The sequence below is a fragment of the Ochotona curzoniae genome, unplaced genomic scaffold (genome assembly GCF_017591425.1).
Source record: "Ochotona curzoniae isolate NIBS_2020 unplaced genomic scaffold, NIBS_Ocur_1.0 scaffold_4683, whole genome shotgun sequence".
Taxonomy (NCBI): domain Eukaryota; kingdom Metazoa; phylum Chordata; class Mammalia; order Lagomorpha; family Ochotonidae; genus Ochotona; species Ochotona curzoniae.
In genome coordinates, this window is record NW_024467121.1 from 8,299,917 (window position 1) to 8,320,195 (window position 20,279).

The following is a 20,279-nucleotide window of genomic DNA, read 5'->3' on the forward strand; positions in this document are numbered from 1 at the left end:
CTTGTCAGTTGAAGAAATTTGCTCTCTCCACCCCCTAACTCCGCAGATGACAGAGAAGTGTGGTGATAGAAACACACAGAACAAAGGATGGTTCTCAGGGAGTGATGCATATGAACAGTTTTACACAACAGTTTTCTGATTACAACATCTCTGACAAAACTGAAACGCTGGTAAGCAGGTTTCATCATTACTCCAGAAAAATCTTATCCAATGTCTGTCACTTAATATCACCAATTTTTTTTTCTGATCGATAGATGGATTTGAAGCAAGAGAACCAATAATAAAAAGGAGGTATGTAAGCCACTGCTAAAGGAAGAAGCCACCCACAAACAGCAAGGCAAGCATGTGGTCATTAAGGGCCCAGAGATGGACAAGATGGATGAACAAGCTGGGCAGAGCAGATGATCTGGGCCCAACAGTGATAGCCGAAACAACTTTCATGCAGAGAACAACTTCCAGAAAAAGAAATGTGCTAACACGAACATATGCCAGTTCTCATTTAATCCTTACAGTGTGCTGGTAAAGCCAGGCAGGACCTCCATCTAACAGATAAGAAAATAAGCCTGTGGAAGCAAAGTCCAGCCCGAGTTACTGGCTAGGGGAGCAGCTGAGCGGGAATGTGAACATGGATCTTATACCTCCAGTCCAAGTTACTCAGCTAATAACAATAACAACCCCTGGAGAAGTTGAGATATACTGTAACTTGGTCATATTGGGCATTTCAGTGGAAGCTGTCACAATATCACATTTTACCAAGCATTTTAAATGTGCAGATAGTTTTGTTTTGTAGACTTCTTTCTTGTCAAAATCCCCATGCGAGTATAACTATAATCCTGGAGTAAAGTTAGTTAGATGTGCAACAGTGAAGTAGAATGTCACTCTCACTGCCAACAAAAGGCACCTTGCAGAAACACTGTCTGTCAATAACTTTCCACTGAGACGAGGTAACAATCTGCATACAATAATCTGGTGGTTTATTTTTCTTAATTTATTTGTTGGTTCACTTCCCAAATGCCTGCAACAGCTGTGGGTAGGCCACTGCTTGGAACTCAACCCAAATCTCTTAGGTGAGGGAAGAACCCAATTACTTAAGCCATTACTACTGCCTCCCAGGGTATGCATTAGCAGGGACCTAGAGTTGGGAGCCAGAGATGGGAATCAAACTTAGTTATTCCAATGTGGGATGTGGTGCCTTCATCACTAGACTAACTGCTGTTTCCTTTTCTTTTAAAATTAAGACATATATCAAATATTCAAATCTCCTTAGGCTGATTTTTTTGTTCTCAAACCATAGTAAGTAAAAAATATCTAAGATATCCAAAGGAAAACAGATGGAAAACTCCAAGACACATCATGGGATTCTATCATGCGGGTAGTGGCTCTTACAGAAGCCATTCCGCCTCCTGGGGGCAATGGAGATTTTTGGGAGATTCTGGTTATCAACAATGATGGATGATTTGAGGCTAAGACTTCCAGATTCCCACAGAGCAGGAGATGGTCACGCATTATGCATGACATTCCAATGTCCCATTGGGCTTTTACACAGGTGAAGAATCTGTTTATAATTTAATAATTTTATAGACCTAAAACTAAATTCTGTTCTGTATTTACACACTAACTCTTTGTTACAGTTTTCATACACCTGGAATATTCCAGGAATGTAAACATAATAAATTTGAGAAAGTACACAGTTGGAATTTACTAAGTGTGCAATTTTGAACTCTAGAACCTTACTGAGTGTGACTTACCATTTCAGAAAACCAACTTCCTAACAACACTACAGCTCAACACAGACACTGGGCTGCACTTGTGACTGTCACAGCCATGCAGAATAATATAATCAGAAAGGTTCTCCACTGGCTACTTCTTTAGGGCCTCTTGAGAAGGCAGGGCTAAATGTGGATACACAGTGAAATACATGCAATTTGAATATAAACTATTTAATTTTGGTAACTCCAGTGGGGCACTACATTGACTTTTTCAGTAGGTGGGCCATCTGCTCTATGAATTTCACCCTAGTGCAGTAAAGAACTTACAAACAGGAACCTACACATTAACTGCCTAAGTGCACTGGGTTTGAGAAGGTGAAGGATCGCTGTGTTAGCTCATCAGACCCTCACAATAACCCGAGGTACAACATCCAGACAGCAGCTGGTCTCTATCCAGATAACTTATCTCTACACAGCTAATTAAATCTAGTGCTAGGTTAAACCTGTGGTGCCTCATGAGTCAATCACCAATGTGAAGTTGCAACTCTTGAACTTTTAATCCCAGAATTCTAACATCAGAATTATCTCACAATGTGTTCCTAGTAATTGCTTTTGGTTTCCTAAGTTATGGGTCACATGTTCCTACTTCTTCACTGCCTTGGTCCATTCTATGGTAGTGCAATGGAATACAGAGACCAGACAATTTAATAATAAGAGAAATCTATTCTCTCACAGTTCTGGAGGCCCAGAAGTCTGAGGCCAAGGTGCCAGCACCTAATGTGGGCCTTCTTATATATTCTCACATGTCTGAGTGTGGAAGGGTAGGTGAGAAACAGCTAACTCTCAAAAGCCCTTTTGGTGCCATGATCAGAACATGTACTGTCAGGCCCCACTTCTCCAACGTCTAACACACTTACATAAGTAGGGTGGCTGGGATGGGTGTAGTGGCCACACTGAAATCACAGCATTCATTTCTGTAGAAACTAAGGAGCATAGACTGTTTTGCATCCCTTGCAAGGTGGAGAACGTCCAGCCCGTGAGCCATAGAAAGCCCATGAAATCATTGCACCTGGCTCTGGCCAAGACAACCAGGCAGGACTGGAAATTAACAATCTCCTCACAGTCTCTCACTGCATCTACAAGACCCAGATCTCAGCCAAGCATGACAAGGAGTGCCCACATGGACATATGGGAGCGCTCTCTGCACAGCCTCCTTCTCTTACACAGTCACATCTATGGCACTCTACTTGAGCTCCACATACCCATATGCGTTCCAAGCAGATCTGACATTCTCTAACTGTCCGATACTGAGAATGATTGTCTTGTATTTAGTGCTGCTTTACAAATGTCATAGTGTGGAATGGAAGCTAAGTATCATTTACTCAAGTAAAGCCAAAAGCAGTTAAATTATATGTATCAAAGTTTTCTCCTGTTTTCTGTACAACTGTTTCCCTACAAATTTGCTTTTCTATTTGACTCTATTGCCTATGTTTCATTTTGTTTTACTATTCAACATGTACTTATATTAGTAATTTCAGAAAGCATGCATTATGAATTTTGAAATACCACATATAAATAAACATGCATTTAATAATTAAGTACAATTGGGATTCGCCTCCCCATAAAAACCCTCACTATAATTTTGATGATAAATTTACCTTCATAATTGGAAGGAGGTCTTCCACCTTGTGTACCTTTTCCAGAGCTTCTCGAACTTCCAACAATCCTTTAGGATTATTTGCTCTTAGAGAAAGAGAGAGGGGTGGCTACTGAGATTAATACAGAAATGTAATACTTATGGTAGCGTCTGTGATCACAATGAGTTTTGTACTACAGATGGGAATTAAGAAAACAGCAGTCCACCCAAGAAGCAAAAGAGAAAAAACAGGAAGACTGACAGCCAGTGTTTGTATATACACGTATGAGAGTGGGTTTGATCAGAAAACTTCAATTATCATATTCTTATTCAGCAACAAGTAGGACATGCTCTCCCCCTCCATTTTCCATTTAAAGTATCCTGCTACCTTTTCAGATTGACTTTATGTTAATTTGCTCAGAGTTCTGCTCACTGCTGAATCTGTCACACTGCCTTTCAAGAGAGGGAGAATGAGTACTGACATGGAAATCCATAACAGGTAAAGTCAAAGCAACATTTAGTTTTTAAAAGACCAGTATGTGAGGTTAAAAGCACATCACTTAACAGTCCACGAATTTTGTGACCTGATTTTTAAAAAGTTAACAAATGATTACGAAAAGCTTTGCAATTCTAAACACTATTTAAAAACGTGAGAGTTTAGTTGTTAATGGGCTTAATTTTTCAGTTTCATAAACATAAGAAATGTAAGGCACATGAAATCAGTCCATTATTACTAGGAAGGAGAAAACTGAAGACCTACCCGTGATAAACAAGAATTCTATCTTTAATAAAATGAAGTATTTTCTCAAAATATTCCAAATATCGCATGTTAATCACCTGACCCCTGGAAGGCAAAAATGATAAAATTAAAAATCTATTCACAAAGCAATATTTTCAAACAACCTAGAATTTCAAGTTAATTTAAAAAAACAGGAAGAGGGAACAAAGAGAATAATGTAGATATAAAAAAATTTCTGGAAGCGAAATACACCAGGCAAAGAATCATCACAGCAAGATCACCCATCAAGTCAGCTGTTGGAGCTTATCTTGGTAGTAAAACCACCCAAGCTGGCTCCAGGTATGCCACGTGGGAAGAAAATCCTCAAGTTACCTAATGAACCTTAGATGCCAATCCCTTTGCCCAGTGTATCATTTTCCTTACCTTTACAACCTCTTTGTCATTTTCTTTTAAACTCTCTCCTACAACTTTATGTTCCGCCAACACACAGAGTGGTGTGAGAAATCCAACTGCACGTGACTTCCTGGGTTCCCCACAAGCATCCCTGATCTCAAGTTTACAACTGTTAAGTAAGAATCCACTTGCCTGCACTGCACTTCTCTTGGCTCTAATGTCCCAGATATGTTGCCCTACTTTTGTTAAGGTGTTATCTGACCTACCAGAGCAACCACACACCTAAGCTGCGAGTTAGACAGCCTTTTCCTAGTTCCAAGGATCCCTCCTGCCACTTCTAACCTCACACAGTGTTCCTGACTCAACCTTCTCAGTTTTCAGGACCTTTGCACAACTTTCTAACCTTTTTTCTTGCCTCTAAGATTGCTGCACCCTTTCAAATCTATTATGCCATCTGTTCCAAAATGATCCAAGCATGTAAACCTGTTCAGGTCACTTTTCTGTTTCTAATTCATGCATAGCTCACCACTGTCTTCAGGGGAAAAAATCCTTAGTATGGAAAATAAAGATATTTATATTGTAGTTCCATCTTTCTAGCTTCAATTTCTGATATGCCCTTAGTTAGATGCTAACTGCCAAGAGGGATGAGTGATTCAGCTTCCCAACCATAGTCAAGCTCACCAAGGGTTCATGCCCAATCACCCTGTGCCTCTGACATTTCCCCACAGCTCAGGAATCAGTTGAGGGCTGGATTCATTCTTGTGCTCTCACAGCATCCTGTGCATTCAACCACTAAGGCTCGTAATGTCTTCTTCACTAGGCTGCAAGCTTTTGAAGCCAGAGCAACTGTTTTTCCTTCTGTATCACCAGCAAGCAGAAAGCCACACTAACAGATGGTGGCCTTCAGTTAAAGTAAGTTGAATCTACCTTTAAAGGTCACAAATTATTCCAAGAGCAGGAGAAAGTCACAAGTCACAGGGGAAAATAAATTTACATATATATATATATATATATATACAAACACACACACATATGCATGTGTATGTATATGTGTAAATTTATACACACACGCACATATATATGTGTGTGTGTATATAAGGGCATGTCTATAGAAACCCAAATTCAAACATCAAAAGTTGAACACGGTGAGACTTTCTTGATTCAGGTTTCTGGAACTAGAAGCATTTTGGATGTGGCAAAACTATCACATTCACTAAAGACTGGCTAACTGTGGGTATCCTTGGAGTTGATGTCATTCAATGTTTACTTATTTAGAGACGCCAGAGGTGAACACCATGCCCATAAATCCAACTCAGCAGAGCCTCCAGACCAAGAAGATGCTTTCTAGTAACCTGACTCACCCTCTAAGGAAGGGAATGACTTTAGTGACTGGCTGGTTATTTATGCACAAGCGTTGTGTATTGGAGGTGAAGGAGAAGCCCCTTTCCTGTAAGTACAATGTTTTCCAGTGGAGTACTTTCCATATTTTAGGATCCCTTTAAGACTAATAGTCTCAGAAAAAAATCTGACAGTCAACCCTTCAACTGTACTCAGCATCAAAGAGAAGCCTAGGGAGGCAGCCTGGCATGTACTACCATTCCTGTACCCAGACTGGCATATGCAGAAGCAAAATCTGTGAGTTCCCTTGCCAGAAAGTCACAAGGAAATGAGCAACAAGTCTGTGGAGAATAAGCTCCCATGAATACAGGTGAGATGCACACCAACTCCACACCTGATTAAATTGATGTGGTTATTAAAACCTCTGCTAAGGCTCCGCGCTGGCATTTGATCTAACCACAGCACAGGCTGGTCCGGGTCAGCAATCCTAAAAGAACAGAACATGTTAGAGTGAGTGCAAGACCTCACAAAACCCAGAGGTCCAAAAGTATTAAAAATAAAAGCATGGAAATTTGCAAAAGTTGAGCTGAGTGGGTAATAAAGCAACTGCCAGCCATTACATCAAAAATTTTAACATTCAATATGCAAACTCCAAATAAGCTCGAACTGGACCAGTAGGAAGCCAGTAAAGGTCTACCATTACAGCACTGTTTTGCTCATGAGACTGAACACTATGGGTTCTTTCTGCACACTGAATGGTTAGCCAGGCACACATTAAACCATAAAGGAACTAACATGCACAAGGGCAAAGCTATTGCAGGTAACAATCTGCTCTTTGAGAGTGTTTCTTCTGATCGACCCCTATTTCATAACTATTAGTTGAACACATTTCAAAGAGTAAAGCTGTCAGCAATTTCTGATGACATTTACTGAGGAAAACCTAATTTATAACCTCTATGGTTAGCAAGCACAGCAGGGTTCAAAACCTTTTAGCTAGAGATGACATTGTAAGACTTTCAGAATGTTTTCATTTAAATGTTACCTTCTCCATTTCACTGCAATATCAAACATATCTCTCCACTGCATCAGCCGTGTTTTTCCATTCATGCGAACCTTCGAGTTGGTCCACGTACGCTGGACAGCTTGCATTACTTCCAAAGCTGCCAAACCCATAGCTACAAGAAATACCAAGAGTAGTGTTTAACTACATCGGAGAAGGACTGATTTGCACCTACTTTCAGAATCTTAGTGAGAATACTAGAAATGTAATGAGTCCCAAAGTATATTTCAGAGTTGAAACCTGTTGGAGGAAACCAGAAACACTCCAAATTTTCTCCTCCAAACTCTGCTTCCTTTGAGACAACTGCAGGTTCAAATTCTTCTTCAGTCCTAGAGCAGGAAAACAGCTTGCCAGTCTAGCTGTCTTATCTAATGTAAGGACTTAAAGACACATTCTATAGACCTATACTATCCAACTGGAAAAAAAAAAAAAAGCTAAGGCTGGAATGAGCTTTCTTTCAGAATTCAGTGTGAATGAATCCAGAGATCTGTGCTTTGATCACCTGGAGAACATGGTAAAGCACAACAAAGAGCACTACTTCTGAACGTTTCCAGGGGCCAGTGCCGGGGCATCGTACATTAAGCCTCAGCCTGTGTGCTGGCATTCCATATAGGCACTGGTTTGACTCCTGGCTGCTTCCCTTCCAATCCAGCTTCCTGTTCATGTGCCTGGGAAAGCAACAGAGAATGGCACAACTCCTTTGGGTCTTTGAACCCTTGTGGGAGACTCAGGATTTCCTGGCTCTGGATCGGCTCAGCTGCCACTGCTGCAGCCATTTGGAGAGTAAACCAGTGGATGGAAGATTCTTCTCTCTGTCTCTCCTTTCTCTCTGTAAATCTGACTTTCAAATGAAAAGAAATAAATCTTAGAAAACTTCCAGAATACCTCTGTGTATTCTCTTGTTTGGCAGGAAACCAGGTGTCTCATATTGCATCAGTGATCCCAAACGATCAGCTACGCATATTAGCTCTTGTACTTCAGGCTTGTAACTCTCAAAATTCTGATGTAACACATCTCTGGAAGAAACAGCACATATATGAAAAGGGCTGTCACAGACATTCAGTAATCCAATTCTACTTGACAAGCAATACTTCCTCCACTGGTAGACCAATAGAGAAGTCCATGATCACATAATCTTTATTCCAGTGACTAGCACCCAACGATTCACAAATTAAAAGAAAGAACTTTGATGGGAGTATATGATAATACACAACTACTATCACATGTTGGTAACACTGAGAACTCATGTCCAGTTCAGAAGACATTCTCACCACTGTGAATATGTCCACAATATAAACCTGCATAGATTGTCTCATCAACCAGCAGCCAAATCTTCACCATTGTCTGCGCCCTCTCTGACTCAGACTGTACAGCCAAGTATATTTGGAAGGATGTATTTAACTGCTATTGATGAGCTGCTAACCTGATTAGTGTTTTTAATAGATCATACTGTTTTAGGAGGTCTCTAAAAGCCACCGAGGAGCAATAGCCCACTAGGAGGCTCAGGGACTCAAAGTCATGCTTGATATCAAGTACAATCATCAAAGGGAAAGATATGTGGGGTAAAGTCCAAAGATAACCAGGTATAAATATCCTATGGGCCTCTGTCACTAAAGTCAAGCTGCGCTAGTTGTCTGTCAGTAAGTTCTGGCAGCCTATGTAAAACACTGCCTGCTAGTGAACTCACTGGAAATTCAGCTAGGCTTTTTATTTGTTGTTGTTTCCAAATTTATATTTTTTCTCTATAGAATCTTATTCAGCCACTGAAATCCTATCATCTACAACAAAACGGTTCCAACTGGAGATCATTACGCTCAGTGAAACAGCCACTTCCAAAAAGACAAATATATGTTCTCTCTGATATAAGGCAACCTTCATGCAAAATACAAGACCAATAGATACACAGGTAAATATATTTTCATTGACTAACTATATAATGGAGAGGAACACACCAGGAAGTGAAAGTACATTGCAGTATGCATCTCTACTCCCGAATAAAAGATGGACTCCCAATGAAATTGTCAAATATATCTTGACAATAGGATTCTCGATTTTCTATCAGTGTCTAAACCTACAATTATCATGATACACTTAAACAGCGCATGACTGTTGCTGAAGGACTAAACTACTGTAATAATACAATGGGAAAATGGGGGTAGGGAGAGAGAAAGCATACAGTAGAAGGGGAAATCCCTGAGCCTATGGAACTATATCATGAAAAATGAAAATTTTTAAAAGATATTCCAAAATAGATAAAATTTATGTATCAGAGAAATACAGCTCACATCCACTGGTTCATTCCTACAATCACAAGGTTCTCCACTGAATACACCAGGAGCAGAATCCGATAGAGGACAAGCAAATGTTCACTCCCACCTAACAATGACAAACTTCATTCCAAAATGACTGTCACAGTTTATGCTCTCACTAAGAGAATATAACCAGCACAACAGTGAGGGGACTGCAGCTGGTCACCAGGTCTCCTACATGGCAGGACAGGAAGCTGAAGTCTGGATGCAGAGTCAAGAGTCCAATCCACACACCCAGAAGTGGGTATGACTGGCCTGATGGCCCAAAAACCTGCCCTGAGTGTCCAGGCTGTCAGCCAATTACACAGGAACCTCCTGCCTGTCAAGTACCCAGATTCCAGTGACTGAAAAGGAAACCCAGGGTTTAGCATAAACCACACAATTTTTACAAACGACTTGGGCACACAGAGCCCCTGGTGTCAGTTCTGGGAACAGTAGGAACCCTCCTGACATTAGGTTCCCGGATGCTAGGCAAGAGCCACACTGCAAAGAATAGCAGTCACAGGCCAGTTGTGGTCATTTTCATATACATATACATAAAATTTCTTTCGAAAAAGCAGTCATGTGGGGCCTGGCACGACAGCCTAATGGCTAAAGTCCTCGCCTTGTATGTGTCAGGATCCCATATGGGCTCTGATTCATGTCCTGGCTGCTTCACTTTCCATCCAGCTCCCTGCTTCTGGCCTAGGAAAGTAGCAGAGGATGGCCTAAGCCTTGGTACCCTGCTCCTGCATGGGAGACCTGGCAGATGCTCCCGGCTTCAGGTGAGCTTAGCTCTGGTCATCCGGGTGGAAGATCTTTCTGTCCTGCCCTCTGTAAATCTGCCTTTTCAATAAAAGGTATATAAATCTGTTTTTTTTTTAAGCCCTCTATGTAACTGTTATCATATTTATCCTTTCTTCTGTTGATGCATGTTTAGGTTGGATCCCAGGGTTGGTTGTGAACAAATGTTTCTATGAACAGTTTTGTACAGGTCTGTGGTAGTACACACGTAGCAAGCACAAGGCTCTCTGATAAACACGCACAGCAGCAGGGAAGTCCCAACACAGGATAGGCAAATGCTCAATTTACTGCATAACAACCAACTGCTCTCCAAAGGGGCTGGGACAATTTACACTCTCATCAAGAGTACAGAAAAGATCCCCAGGGTCCTCAATTGAATCAATATTACTATTTTCAGACATTGCAATATTTGTGGGTAAAAAATAAAATCTCATGTTCTTAACTTCGGACCTTTTAAGTACCTTTTTATGTTTATTTGCCACTCATGTTTTCTCCTTAGTGAAATCACTTGTTTAGTATCTTCTCTTCTACATCTTTTTTTGCAGAAAATCAGATGCTCCAAAAATAACGACAACCTTCTGTCTTCCTTCCTAACAGACTTACTTTTCTTCTCTGTGTACTATGTATGAACTCTAGCTCACCAGTTCAAAACACCATCATCACCACCACCACCACCAAAACAATATTAGAGTTTTTTGGTTTTACTCCTGATTTTTAACATGAATATACCATCCATTTCATTATGTAAAATGTTTAACAGTATATTTTTAAATTTTTATTTGTTTATGTCATTGTGAAAAGTATAAACAGGCAGGAAGAATGTTGGTTCCCTGCAGAAATGCCTACAGCAACCGGGGGTAAAGCCAGGAGCAGGGAAATCAACCAGCAAGCCATCATCACCACTGCCTCCCAGGCTGTACATTAGCAGAAAGCTGGAATGAGAGAAGAGTCAACCCAGGTACTCTGGTATTAAACACAAGGTCCCAAGCTGCCTCATCACTGCTATGCTCAATGCCCATACCTACTACTGGCTTCTAATAAATATGACTTGTCAAGCTAAGGATTTACTTTTTTTCTTTTTTAACTTAAGAGTTTACATCTTTTTAAAGCATGAACTGATGATTAATGTGTCTTTATTTTCCATCATCTACTGAGATTATTGCATCTTTTCTTCAGCTGTTAAAACTAGCAATTACATTTATACATTTAAAAATGTACTTATTTGAAAAGAGTGTTACCTAGAGAGAAGAGAGAAAGAGAAAAAAGGTTTTCCATCCACTGGTTTATGTTTCTAACGGTTGCAATAACCAGGGCTGGGCCAGGCCTGAGAGCCCCGAACTCAATGCAGGTTTCCTACAGAGGTGGCAGGGACTCAAGCACTTGAATCATCATCCGTTGCCTCCATGGTGCGCATTAACTGGTAACTGAATCAGAAGTGAAGCCAGGACTCGAAGCAGGCACTCTGGCTGGAGATGTGGGCATCCTAATTGCTGCATTTAATGCTTACAGTTGCCTTTACACATTAGTGCATCTGTTTTTTCATGTTATAGTAATAGTCACCCAGCCATATAATCCCAAACTTTGAAAATGCTAAGTTGTTTTAAAAGTAACACAGTAAACACATGTCAAAGACTGCCAATAAGTGTAAGTACATTTGAAGCTGGAAAGTTGCTCAAAATTAGCAAGGTAGGTCAGTCAAGAAGGAGTGGTAACATCCAAAGTAAGTTTCAAGGTACTTTATATATTGAAAGCAATATTTGTAGACATATAAACATTAAAAACAAATGAATCAGAAATCAGGGTAGAGAAATATTATGAACTTATAACTCAGTTTTAAAAAAGAAAAAAGAAACCACCCTCATTGAAAGTGCTTACTTTATGTGAGGTTGCAACCCTGGCTGCTCTTCATAGTCTTCTATGAGGAAGGGCAAATTTTTAGCCCAGTGGTCCTTAAAGCTTCCAGGCAGATCTGTGTCAATGTTATATTCCGTAAGGGGGGTGTCCAGGTGTGCGTGAAGATAGCGAGAATACTCTGTAGAGAAGACATGAGATCTGACACACCCAAACACTGCTAAAGAGACAGACTTATCATTAGCTGCCACACACATACTTTGAGGCAAACTGCCATTCAAACACAAGAATTCTAAAAGCAGATATAAAATTTTAGGGAGTCATTATTATTATGATTATATAATAACAGGGGTAGCTTGTCACAACCTGACTCAAATGAAACCATTTAATCTGGGGTCTACTTTGGTTACACTTTAACCACATTCTTATGAACAAATATAAGATCTCAGTTTTCCTGTCTTTTTGTTGTTGTTGTGTTACTTTGTTTTGTTTTGAATCTCAGAGTTCTGAGAATTCAACTTCAGTGTCCTGAAGCCTGGTCCTCTGTCTACTTAGAGGATTGGTATATAATTTCACCCACTCACTCAAGGTTGGGTATCTTTACAGGCATAGTGCAGAAAAACACCAGGACAAGGAGTGCCCACCCTCCTCCTACAAAACCAAAAACAGGATTTTTAAAACAAACCAAAAAACCAGAAAGAGAAGTGGTCGTTGAAAGACCAATTGTACCCAGCAGATAGCCCCTAGCTACCTGAGTAGTGAATACTTAAAATATGATTATGGGGACTGAGAAATCAAATATTGATTTGTCTGAATTTAAAAGCTGGCATTTGATATAATTATTAGAAAACCAGTATATTTTGAGAATTTGCCTATATGAATCTACTCTTCAGTTGTAAATTTTAAGAAGCCTAAATTCAAATCAAGAATTTCCAGTGGTAACTCTAACATCCAAATTGAGGTTCACTGTAAGTGTTAAGTATATGCCAGATTTCAAGAATTCAATACAAAAAAATATAAAATATCTAATGAATGGTACTTTCTACTATCTATTTTTTTACTTTTTAAATTTGGTATCACAAATTTAAAGCTGTTTACATAGTTTGCAATTATTTTTTCTGTTGGGCAGTAATGGTAGTGAGGGCTAATGAGAAAAATTAAAAATACTGAAGCTTTAGACAGAAAACAAATATACCTTTATGTATGTTAGAGAAACGTTAAGACTATGACTAATAAAAGGATAAGTGAGAGTGTACCTTCTTCCTTACTTCAATTTCATTTCCTCAAAATAAATGAACATTCTGATATGAATGACTGACAGGTTAAAGATGCCAAATTTACATTACTAGTAAATCTCATAGGAGGTTATTTTCCAGCCCTTGTACTGCCCTTGGATAAAGTGTGAAGGAATATAAATATTGAGATGACTGCCAAATTTAGTCTAAAATGTGGGTTCATTGATCCCAAAAATACTAAATTTTAGAAAAGTTAAAAAAAAAAAAGAGTAAGAACTGGTAGGAAAAACTTCAGAAGACACGGATTCTGTCTAGTACAGACACCAAGCAGTGACTGTGCAGAAGTTCCACGGTTTCTTTGGGACTTCACTACTCTGCACGAAAGATACGAGACAAAGCAGTCAACCAATGAGATTCGTACAGCTCTGAGCATGAAAACCTACCAGTTCAGCAATATTCTGACTTACCTCGGAGATATTTTACTTTAAGATACTCTGGGCTAGCCTTCTGGCCTGGGAGAGGATCATTTAGCATAACTTTCGTCTGTGCTTTTATCCCTTCATAAAACTGTCCCATTGCAACATGGCTGAGTCCTTTCATGTACTGGCACACTTCATTATACGGCTCTAGCTGTAGACACCGCTGGAGCATTGAAGGACAAAATGCTGTATCAGTATCAACATCGTCTTTTAAGAAACAATTATCTGAAAGGTGAGGAGATGAGGGAGACATACAAATAGAGATCTCCCAGCTGGTGGTTATCTCCCCAGATGCCCACTATGGTCAGGGTTTGGCCGAACTGACAGCAGCTAAGTATTTCAACTAGGTCCCCAATAGGGGCACCACAGATCCAAAGGAGCTCATTTACAAGAAGGTGGACTTGACAGTGGTAGTGGGAGTCAACCCCAGTCACTCCAACATGGGATACAGCATTCCAAACAGCATCTTAACCACAAGCCAAAACAACTATCCTTCACTAGGGTTCAATAAAGCCTTGAAATGCTTTAATCTTGAATTTGGAATTAGAAATTTTCCTCCCAGGTTTGATCATGCCAAGTATATGCTCTGTAAATCAGCTTACAGGACAAAGCAATGAGACTTCCCTGTTTTTGCTGAAGTACACAGAGTGCACCTGGCCACCATTCTATATTTATTTCACTAAACTCTGTTGAAGAATAACAAGCACTAATCACAATGTTCCACGCTTAGAGACTCACCTTGAAGTTCTTAAGGGCTTCCTGTAGGCTGCCATGGTGATACAGCATCATTCCCCGTAACTGGAGGGTCTGCACATGATTTTGATTGAGCAATAGTGCCTTTTGAAAACTTTCAGTGGCTGCTTCAAAATTGCCCAGTTCTCTAGGTATTTAAAAAGAGTTATGAACACACACACACACACACACAGAGAATAGATAGTGTAATAAGCACACAGAATTAGCCATCATCAGTATTATGGCCCAATCACATTTTGGGTCTAAGATCCTTAAACGAATACAGACAGCTATTCTTTTTCTTACTTTACCACTTTGTAGCTACAAAGCATTTCACACTTTACAATCCATTCACTGCTTCTACATCTTAGCAGATCACAGCATAATCACCTCCTGACACTGCATGGGAAAATTCACTTATGAATTTCCAAAGACAAATGTCCCTTCCCCACAGGCCTGCCCAAAATCATTATGTCCCTTACCTATAGGCCTGCCCCAGACTTTTATATGCATCAATGAAGTCAACTTTCTGCTTCAAAGCTTCTTTGAAGGATTCAATGGCTTCCTATAAAGAACATGGAGAAAATATTTCATTTGCAGAACTGCAAGCTGTATCTTGCTTAAATCATTAAAGAATCTAAATAAATACTATACATGATCTCGGATAGATTTTCTTTTGTACAGGGGGCACTAAAAAAAAAAACAGAGGTAGAAAATGCAACAAAATGTCAGGAGGGTTTAATTTCATGCATTGAACAAATGCATTCCTGTGAAACTAAGTCTTCCAAGTTTTTCCCTTATGAGAAAATAATTTTCCATTTGTATCTACTTTATTAGGCCTTTGAGTAGTAACAACAGCACTTTCATATTATTTCCTTAATGAACCCAAATATAACCCAAATATATCCCTAACAGCTGTTTAAGTGAATTCAAAATCTTTAGAACTAGTAGCATTTAAAAAAAGCCAAAGAGAGGACTGAGCATTAATAAAGGCAAACAGATCCTACGCTAACTATCTGAAAGAGTCCAATACCCACACAATAACACAAAATAAAACAAAAATTGTAAGGCTGGGACATTCAGGGCACAGCCTCTGCCAGTTAAGACCAGGGCTGTGATTAAGGAAATGAGAACCACCACAAGTACTGCCCATTGGGGCATCACCTTGGAAAATGCCTGGTGTACTGGGTCACTGCTTTCAACTCCCTCCCTTTCTGTGAAAACAATGAATAAAATGTTACACTTTATTAAGAAAAAACAACATGGGCTTAAACCATTGCTGAATGGCCTTTTCACTATAATTATTAATTATAATAAAAAATTATGAAGACAGTTTACATATTTGCCAAGAAAATGATATAAGCTATTGAGGTTAAGTCCTATAAAATATCACAGTCTCTAATAGCTTTAATGAAAAATATTTTTTCTAGATAACTCAGATCTGTTCAGACAATACATAGGTGAGAACCACTAATGATGTCCTATGCCTTGCACATGGTAGGCACTCAATAAATATTTAATGTTTTGGTGAGTACACAAAATAGTTTCACAAAAGTAATACAACCCTCATTCTTTTTCAAAAAGTCTTTCATGCCATACATCTTGGTCTTCTCTGGGCAGTCAGCAGGACAAGGGAAGCTGGCTTTCAAACTCTTTCAAGTCAACCACGGGGACTACAACCTACTTATCAAGCATTCTTACTGAATGTTGCCTGTTTGATGGACAGATGGAAATAGTGAATTTTAACATTTAGGAAATATTAAAGACCACTCTTAATTAGGCTTCCTGCCACAGTATAGCCTTGTTCGTTCAGAATTTTCACAATGATATTTTTAATTCAACAAACACGTATTGAGCGCTACTATGTGCTAGGGACAGCGTGACGTACAGGGGATACAGATGAGCAAATCATTATCTCTATCCTCTCAGAAGGTATAGTCCAGTTAGAAAGCCAATTCCATTACCAAGTTATTAGAATACAAATTAAGAGCTACAATGGAGACATAAGTAGGCCTTCGGGAAAAAGAGAAAGAAAACACTAAGTGAGTCTGGGTAGGGCAGGTGTGTTACCAGGACAGGCTTCAGCGAGGAAGTGATGTTGAGTTGGGTCTTGGAGAGTAACAAGGAATTTGACACAGAAAGAGGGAATCTGGGACAGGGGAAATAACACAGGGCACTGGGGAGTGGTGGTTAATTTGGTGTGGCCCAGGTGCAGGCTGAGTTGGTGGGAAATGTGGAGAGACCACACTAATCTGGCAAACCGAGGCTGGAAGGGAAGGGCTACCTTGGCTGAGCTGTGCAGCCTGGACAGTGCCACAAGTCTGCAGATGCCAGGGTTTCAGGCAGGCACCCAACAGCCTCAGGAAACACATTTTCTAAAGAAGATTACCGCTAACAACAACAAAGAAGGCTGACTAGGGCCATGAAGGGACTGGAAACAGAAAGCCCAATTAGAAGGGTGTTGCAGTAGTCTAGGCAAGAGATAATGAAAGCTCAAACTGGGAGAGTGTCTCTGAGAGGAGATAAGAAGGGTCTATTTCGGGAAGCATCTTTCAAAGCAAACTAAGGCAGATTTTGGCAGCCTATTGGGCATGAGGGATGAGGAAGAAAGGGTAGGAAGCTTTTAAGCTATAGAGCCTGGGGAGATGGTGAGAGCGTTAACCAACACAAGGAAGGTAAGCAGGAAGAACAGCTGCGAGTGGGAGAGGGAAGGCACAGGGTGATGAGTCCAGTTGGGGCCGTGTTAAGTCTGCAGTGTTTGTGGACATCTGGGTGGAGATGCCCAGGAGGCATCTGCTGCCCACTCCACTTACAGCATGCTTGGACGCCACAGTTCTTCAAAGTCTGATTTCTCTTCAGCTTTTAAGTCTTTGGTTTCAGGGTTCCTGTCTAATCACTTCACAGCTCTCTACCTCATTCTGCCAAAGAGGGGACATAGCAGAATCAAGATCTCAAGCCAATGGGAACAAAGAAACTACGTTCGAATGAATCAATCTCTCAGAGTGCAAACTGGTTCTGAATTCATTTGCTTAGCAAATGCAATCATTACCACCTTCAGTTACCATCTTTCTTTCTAGCTGATGGGCAACCACCACTCTGGGGCTGTTCACTGACTAAGAGACACTCTTAGATAACAACTCATTCCTCCCTCGCACTATCTGATTGAAATGAGTGCTTGCAATATACAGTTTTTCACATATGTTCACAATATAAATGAAACACAAGGAATTCAACAAACAAGTTTCTGTTGTTATTTCCCTTAAAAAATCGAAAATGTCTTACTCATTGAGCAATCATGAAGTTTGTTCAGTAGTATTACTGAATACACTTTTAACATATTATACCAATAGTAGAGAAGCAACAACCATCCTCCTAATTAATTTCTAAGTTGTTAGAATTTAGTCTCTCTCCTAGAGAGATGACTTCTAAGATGCTAAAAATAGCTCAAACTCAATGGTTCATTTAGCATTTTGTCTCTGTGATTAACAAAAGAAACAGAAATATTGGGATTATTTCCATTCACTAATTCAGTTATCTTATACAGACTGAGTTTTCTAATCTGCATAATGGGGAGCACCCTCTATTTCTTTTCTGACTGATGTAGGGATAAATGAGACAACATATACCAACATCCTCAAACAGCAGATCCATGAAAATGCATAGGAAGAGTTCCTATCTGTTAAACCTTTTGATGTTGTGCCTTTGGACTTGGTAGAAAGAGGACCAAATAACCTGGTAAGACTGGCTCACTGAGCAAATACTAATGTTCAGAATATAACAGTTCTACTTCCAGGCTGTATCACGCACACGTGGGACACATAAAGCTAAATTCTTCTTCTTACTCCGTTTGTAGGCAGTACCTCCTTTAAAGAACCCTGCCACATTCCCATTTCTTAAATTTGCAGTAAAAAAAAAGTTAAATCTTTTTTTTTTTTGGTTTACTCTCAAAAATATGTTTAACTTCTTCATGGGTTGGTGTTTTCTGTGTCTTGAATCCTTTTTTCTCCTCCATGAGATACTGAAGGGAAAAAGTGCAGGATAACAGTACTGTGCTGTAAACATTTCTATCACAGGTCATGATGAAGGAAGATAAGAGGGACAGAGCGCAGATGCCAACCTGGCAAAGCCCATCTAGCAGCTAAGTGCAGGCTCTAAGAAACCGCTCTCCGAGCCTTCAAGGACATCTCGAAGGCGGCAGGACTCAGAGCTTCAGAGCTACCCACCACACTTCTTACAAAACAGAAGGGAGGTGTCTCAGGCAGACATTGCAAAACCCTTTTTCACAGTTTTAGCAGGGTGAGAGGATTTCTGGTTTGTTTGTTTTAAGATATAAAACTTAGGATACATTTCTTGCAGGCAAAAACATCAACAGTAACTACTGGATTCCTGTAGGGCTTCAGAGAACTTTTCATATGCAGTACTTTATGTAACCCTCATAATCACATCAAAAAGCAGAGAGTGGGATTCTTTCTATTCTATGGCAATGAATACAAAGAGTTCAGGTGACTTCTCCAGCAGATCAAAAAAAAAAAAAAAATCAAAGCAAGAGCCCAAACTGAGAGATAACATTAGATATTTTACATTTTCCTCAAGTCTAGAATTCACAGCTCCTCTGGCGTGAAACGTCTCAGTCCAGACGCCCAGTGCTGTATTCTGAAGGCTGGCCCTCAACTGACAGCCACACGTCCGCTTCCTCAAGTCGGCGCTGCCAGCTCCAAGCTGCAGGAGCTCCCTCAAGCCTTTCTCCTCGGCCTCAAGGGCTTTTCCTCTTCTCCCTTCACAACCGAAACCCTGTTACTATTACCTCCTGGTCCCTGCCAAGTATCCTTCCTCCCTCTCATCAACCTTTGGTCTTTTTCTTTTCTGTATCCCCCTTCTCTAAGAACCAAGCAAACAGTAGGAGCTCAACAAATGGGCAAGTTCTGAGTTCTTTCCACCGTACAGCAGTATTTTAAATTTGTGAGAGCTCGTTTTCAAACACGTCAAACTCAGTTCCTCCCACCCACAAAAGAGAAGCAGGACCATCACACTGTATGGACATTGCACAACACTTTCACCTTCAAAAGTCCTCTGTGAAAGAAAGTTAAACCTTTGTATAGCATAGCTATGGGCTGGTTTCTGTTCAGTTCTAAGGACTGCTGAAAGTCTTCGTGGGCTGTTGCATAGTCCTACAAAAAGCAGAACGGGGGGGAGAATAAAATAATATTCATTAGATTTCTTAACATGTTCTATTTGTGGCTGGTAGAGGAAATAAAAAATTCCATTCACCTTGTACCTTTACTTGGCTTTAGAAAAACACTGTGTGACTGTAAACATTAGCTGAATGCTTATACTATCTGTTGAACTAGCTTTGCTTAGGAAATTGATTGTTAAGAGAACTCACAAAGGACTAATTTAACCATTCTGTCTCAGCTACAAAGAATATAGTTTCAAATACTTTCCAAGTGATAACCTGTTACAAAACTTCTGGTAGGAGCATTTTCCAGGACACACCTGCAATAATTATGCCATATACCAACCTTCAAATGTGCTATCAATTGAGGCTTTTTTCTCAGATATCTTCTTTTGCAATGGGAAATTGTTATTAAAAGTACTACAGGGCGCAGCACAGTAGCCTAGTGGCTAAAGTCCTCACCTTGCATGCGCTCGGATGCCATAGGGGCACCAGTTCTATTCCCAGCAGCCCCACTTTCCATCCACTTCCCGGCTTGTAGCCTTGGAAAGCAGTCGAGGACGGCTCAAAGCCTGTGTGGGAGACTCGGAAGAGCTCCTGGCTCCTGGATTTGGATCAGCACAGCACCAGCCATTGCAGCTGCTTGGGGAGTGAATCATCAGACAGAAGATCTTCCTCTCTGGCTTTCCTCCTCTCTGTATATCCGACTTTACTATAAATTAAAAATCTTTAAAAGTACTACAATCCCAACATTGTGGCAATCATAAATAAAAGATAAAGGACAATCTTGTCAGGTTTGGGTTACACACATGCAGAAGTTACAGTGTGAAAAATCATGCCAG

The 20,279-nt window shown here is 40.1% G+C and overlaps 1 protein-coding gene across 10 annotated transcripts in view; it reads right to left on the reverse strand.

Annotated features, from left to right (window-relative positions):
- TTC13 (tetratricopeptide repeat domain 13) overlaps positions 1 to 20,279 on the reverse strand; it is a 69,751-nt gene that overhangs the window by 15,920 nt on the left and 33,552 nt on the right. For 6 of the 10 annotated variants that reach the window (XM_040968140.1, XM_040968139.1, XM_040968138.1 and 3 more), the window contains 10 exons: positions 19,322 to 19,432; positions 14,747 to 14,829; positions 14,271 to 14,412; positions 13,521 to 13,695; positions 11,843 to 11,999; positions 7,761 to 7,891; positions 6,858 to 6,990; positions 6,210 to 6,302; positions 4,106 to 4,189; positions 3,368 to 3,452 (listed from right to left, as the gene is read on the reverse strand). In XM_040968140.1, the coding sequence (XP_040824074.1) occupies positions 3,368 to 3,452; positions 4,106 to 4,189; positions 6,210 to 6,302; positions 6,858 to 6,990; positions 7,761 to 7,891; positions 11,843 to 11,999; positions 13,521 to 13,695; positions 14,271 to 14,412; positions 14,747 to 14,829; positions 19,322 to 19,432 (1,194 nt within the window). The remainder of the gene's footprint in view (positions 1 to 3,367; positions 3,453 to 4,105; positions 4,190 to 6,209; positions 6,303 to 6,857; positions 6,991 to 7,760; positions 7,892 to 11,842; positions 12,000 to 13,520; positions 13,696 to 14,270; positions 14,413 to 14,746; positions 14,830 to 19,321; positions 19,433 to 20,279) is intronic. The other 4 variants (XM_040968144.1, XM_040968143.1, XM_040968142.1 and 1 more) reach the window with 1 other exon arrangement.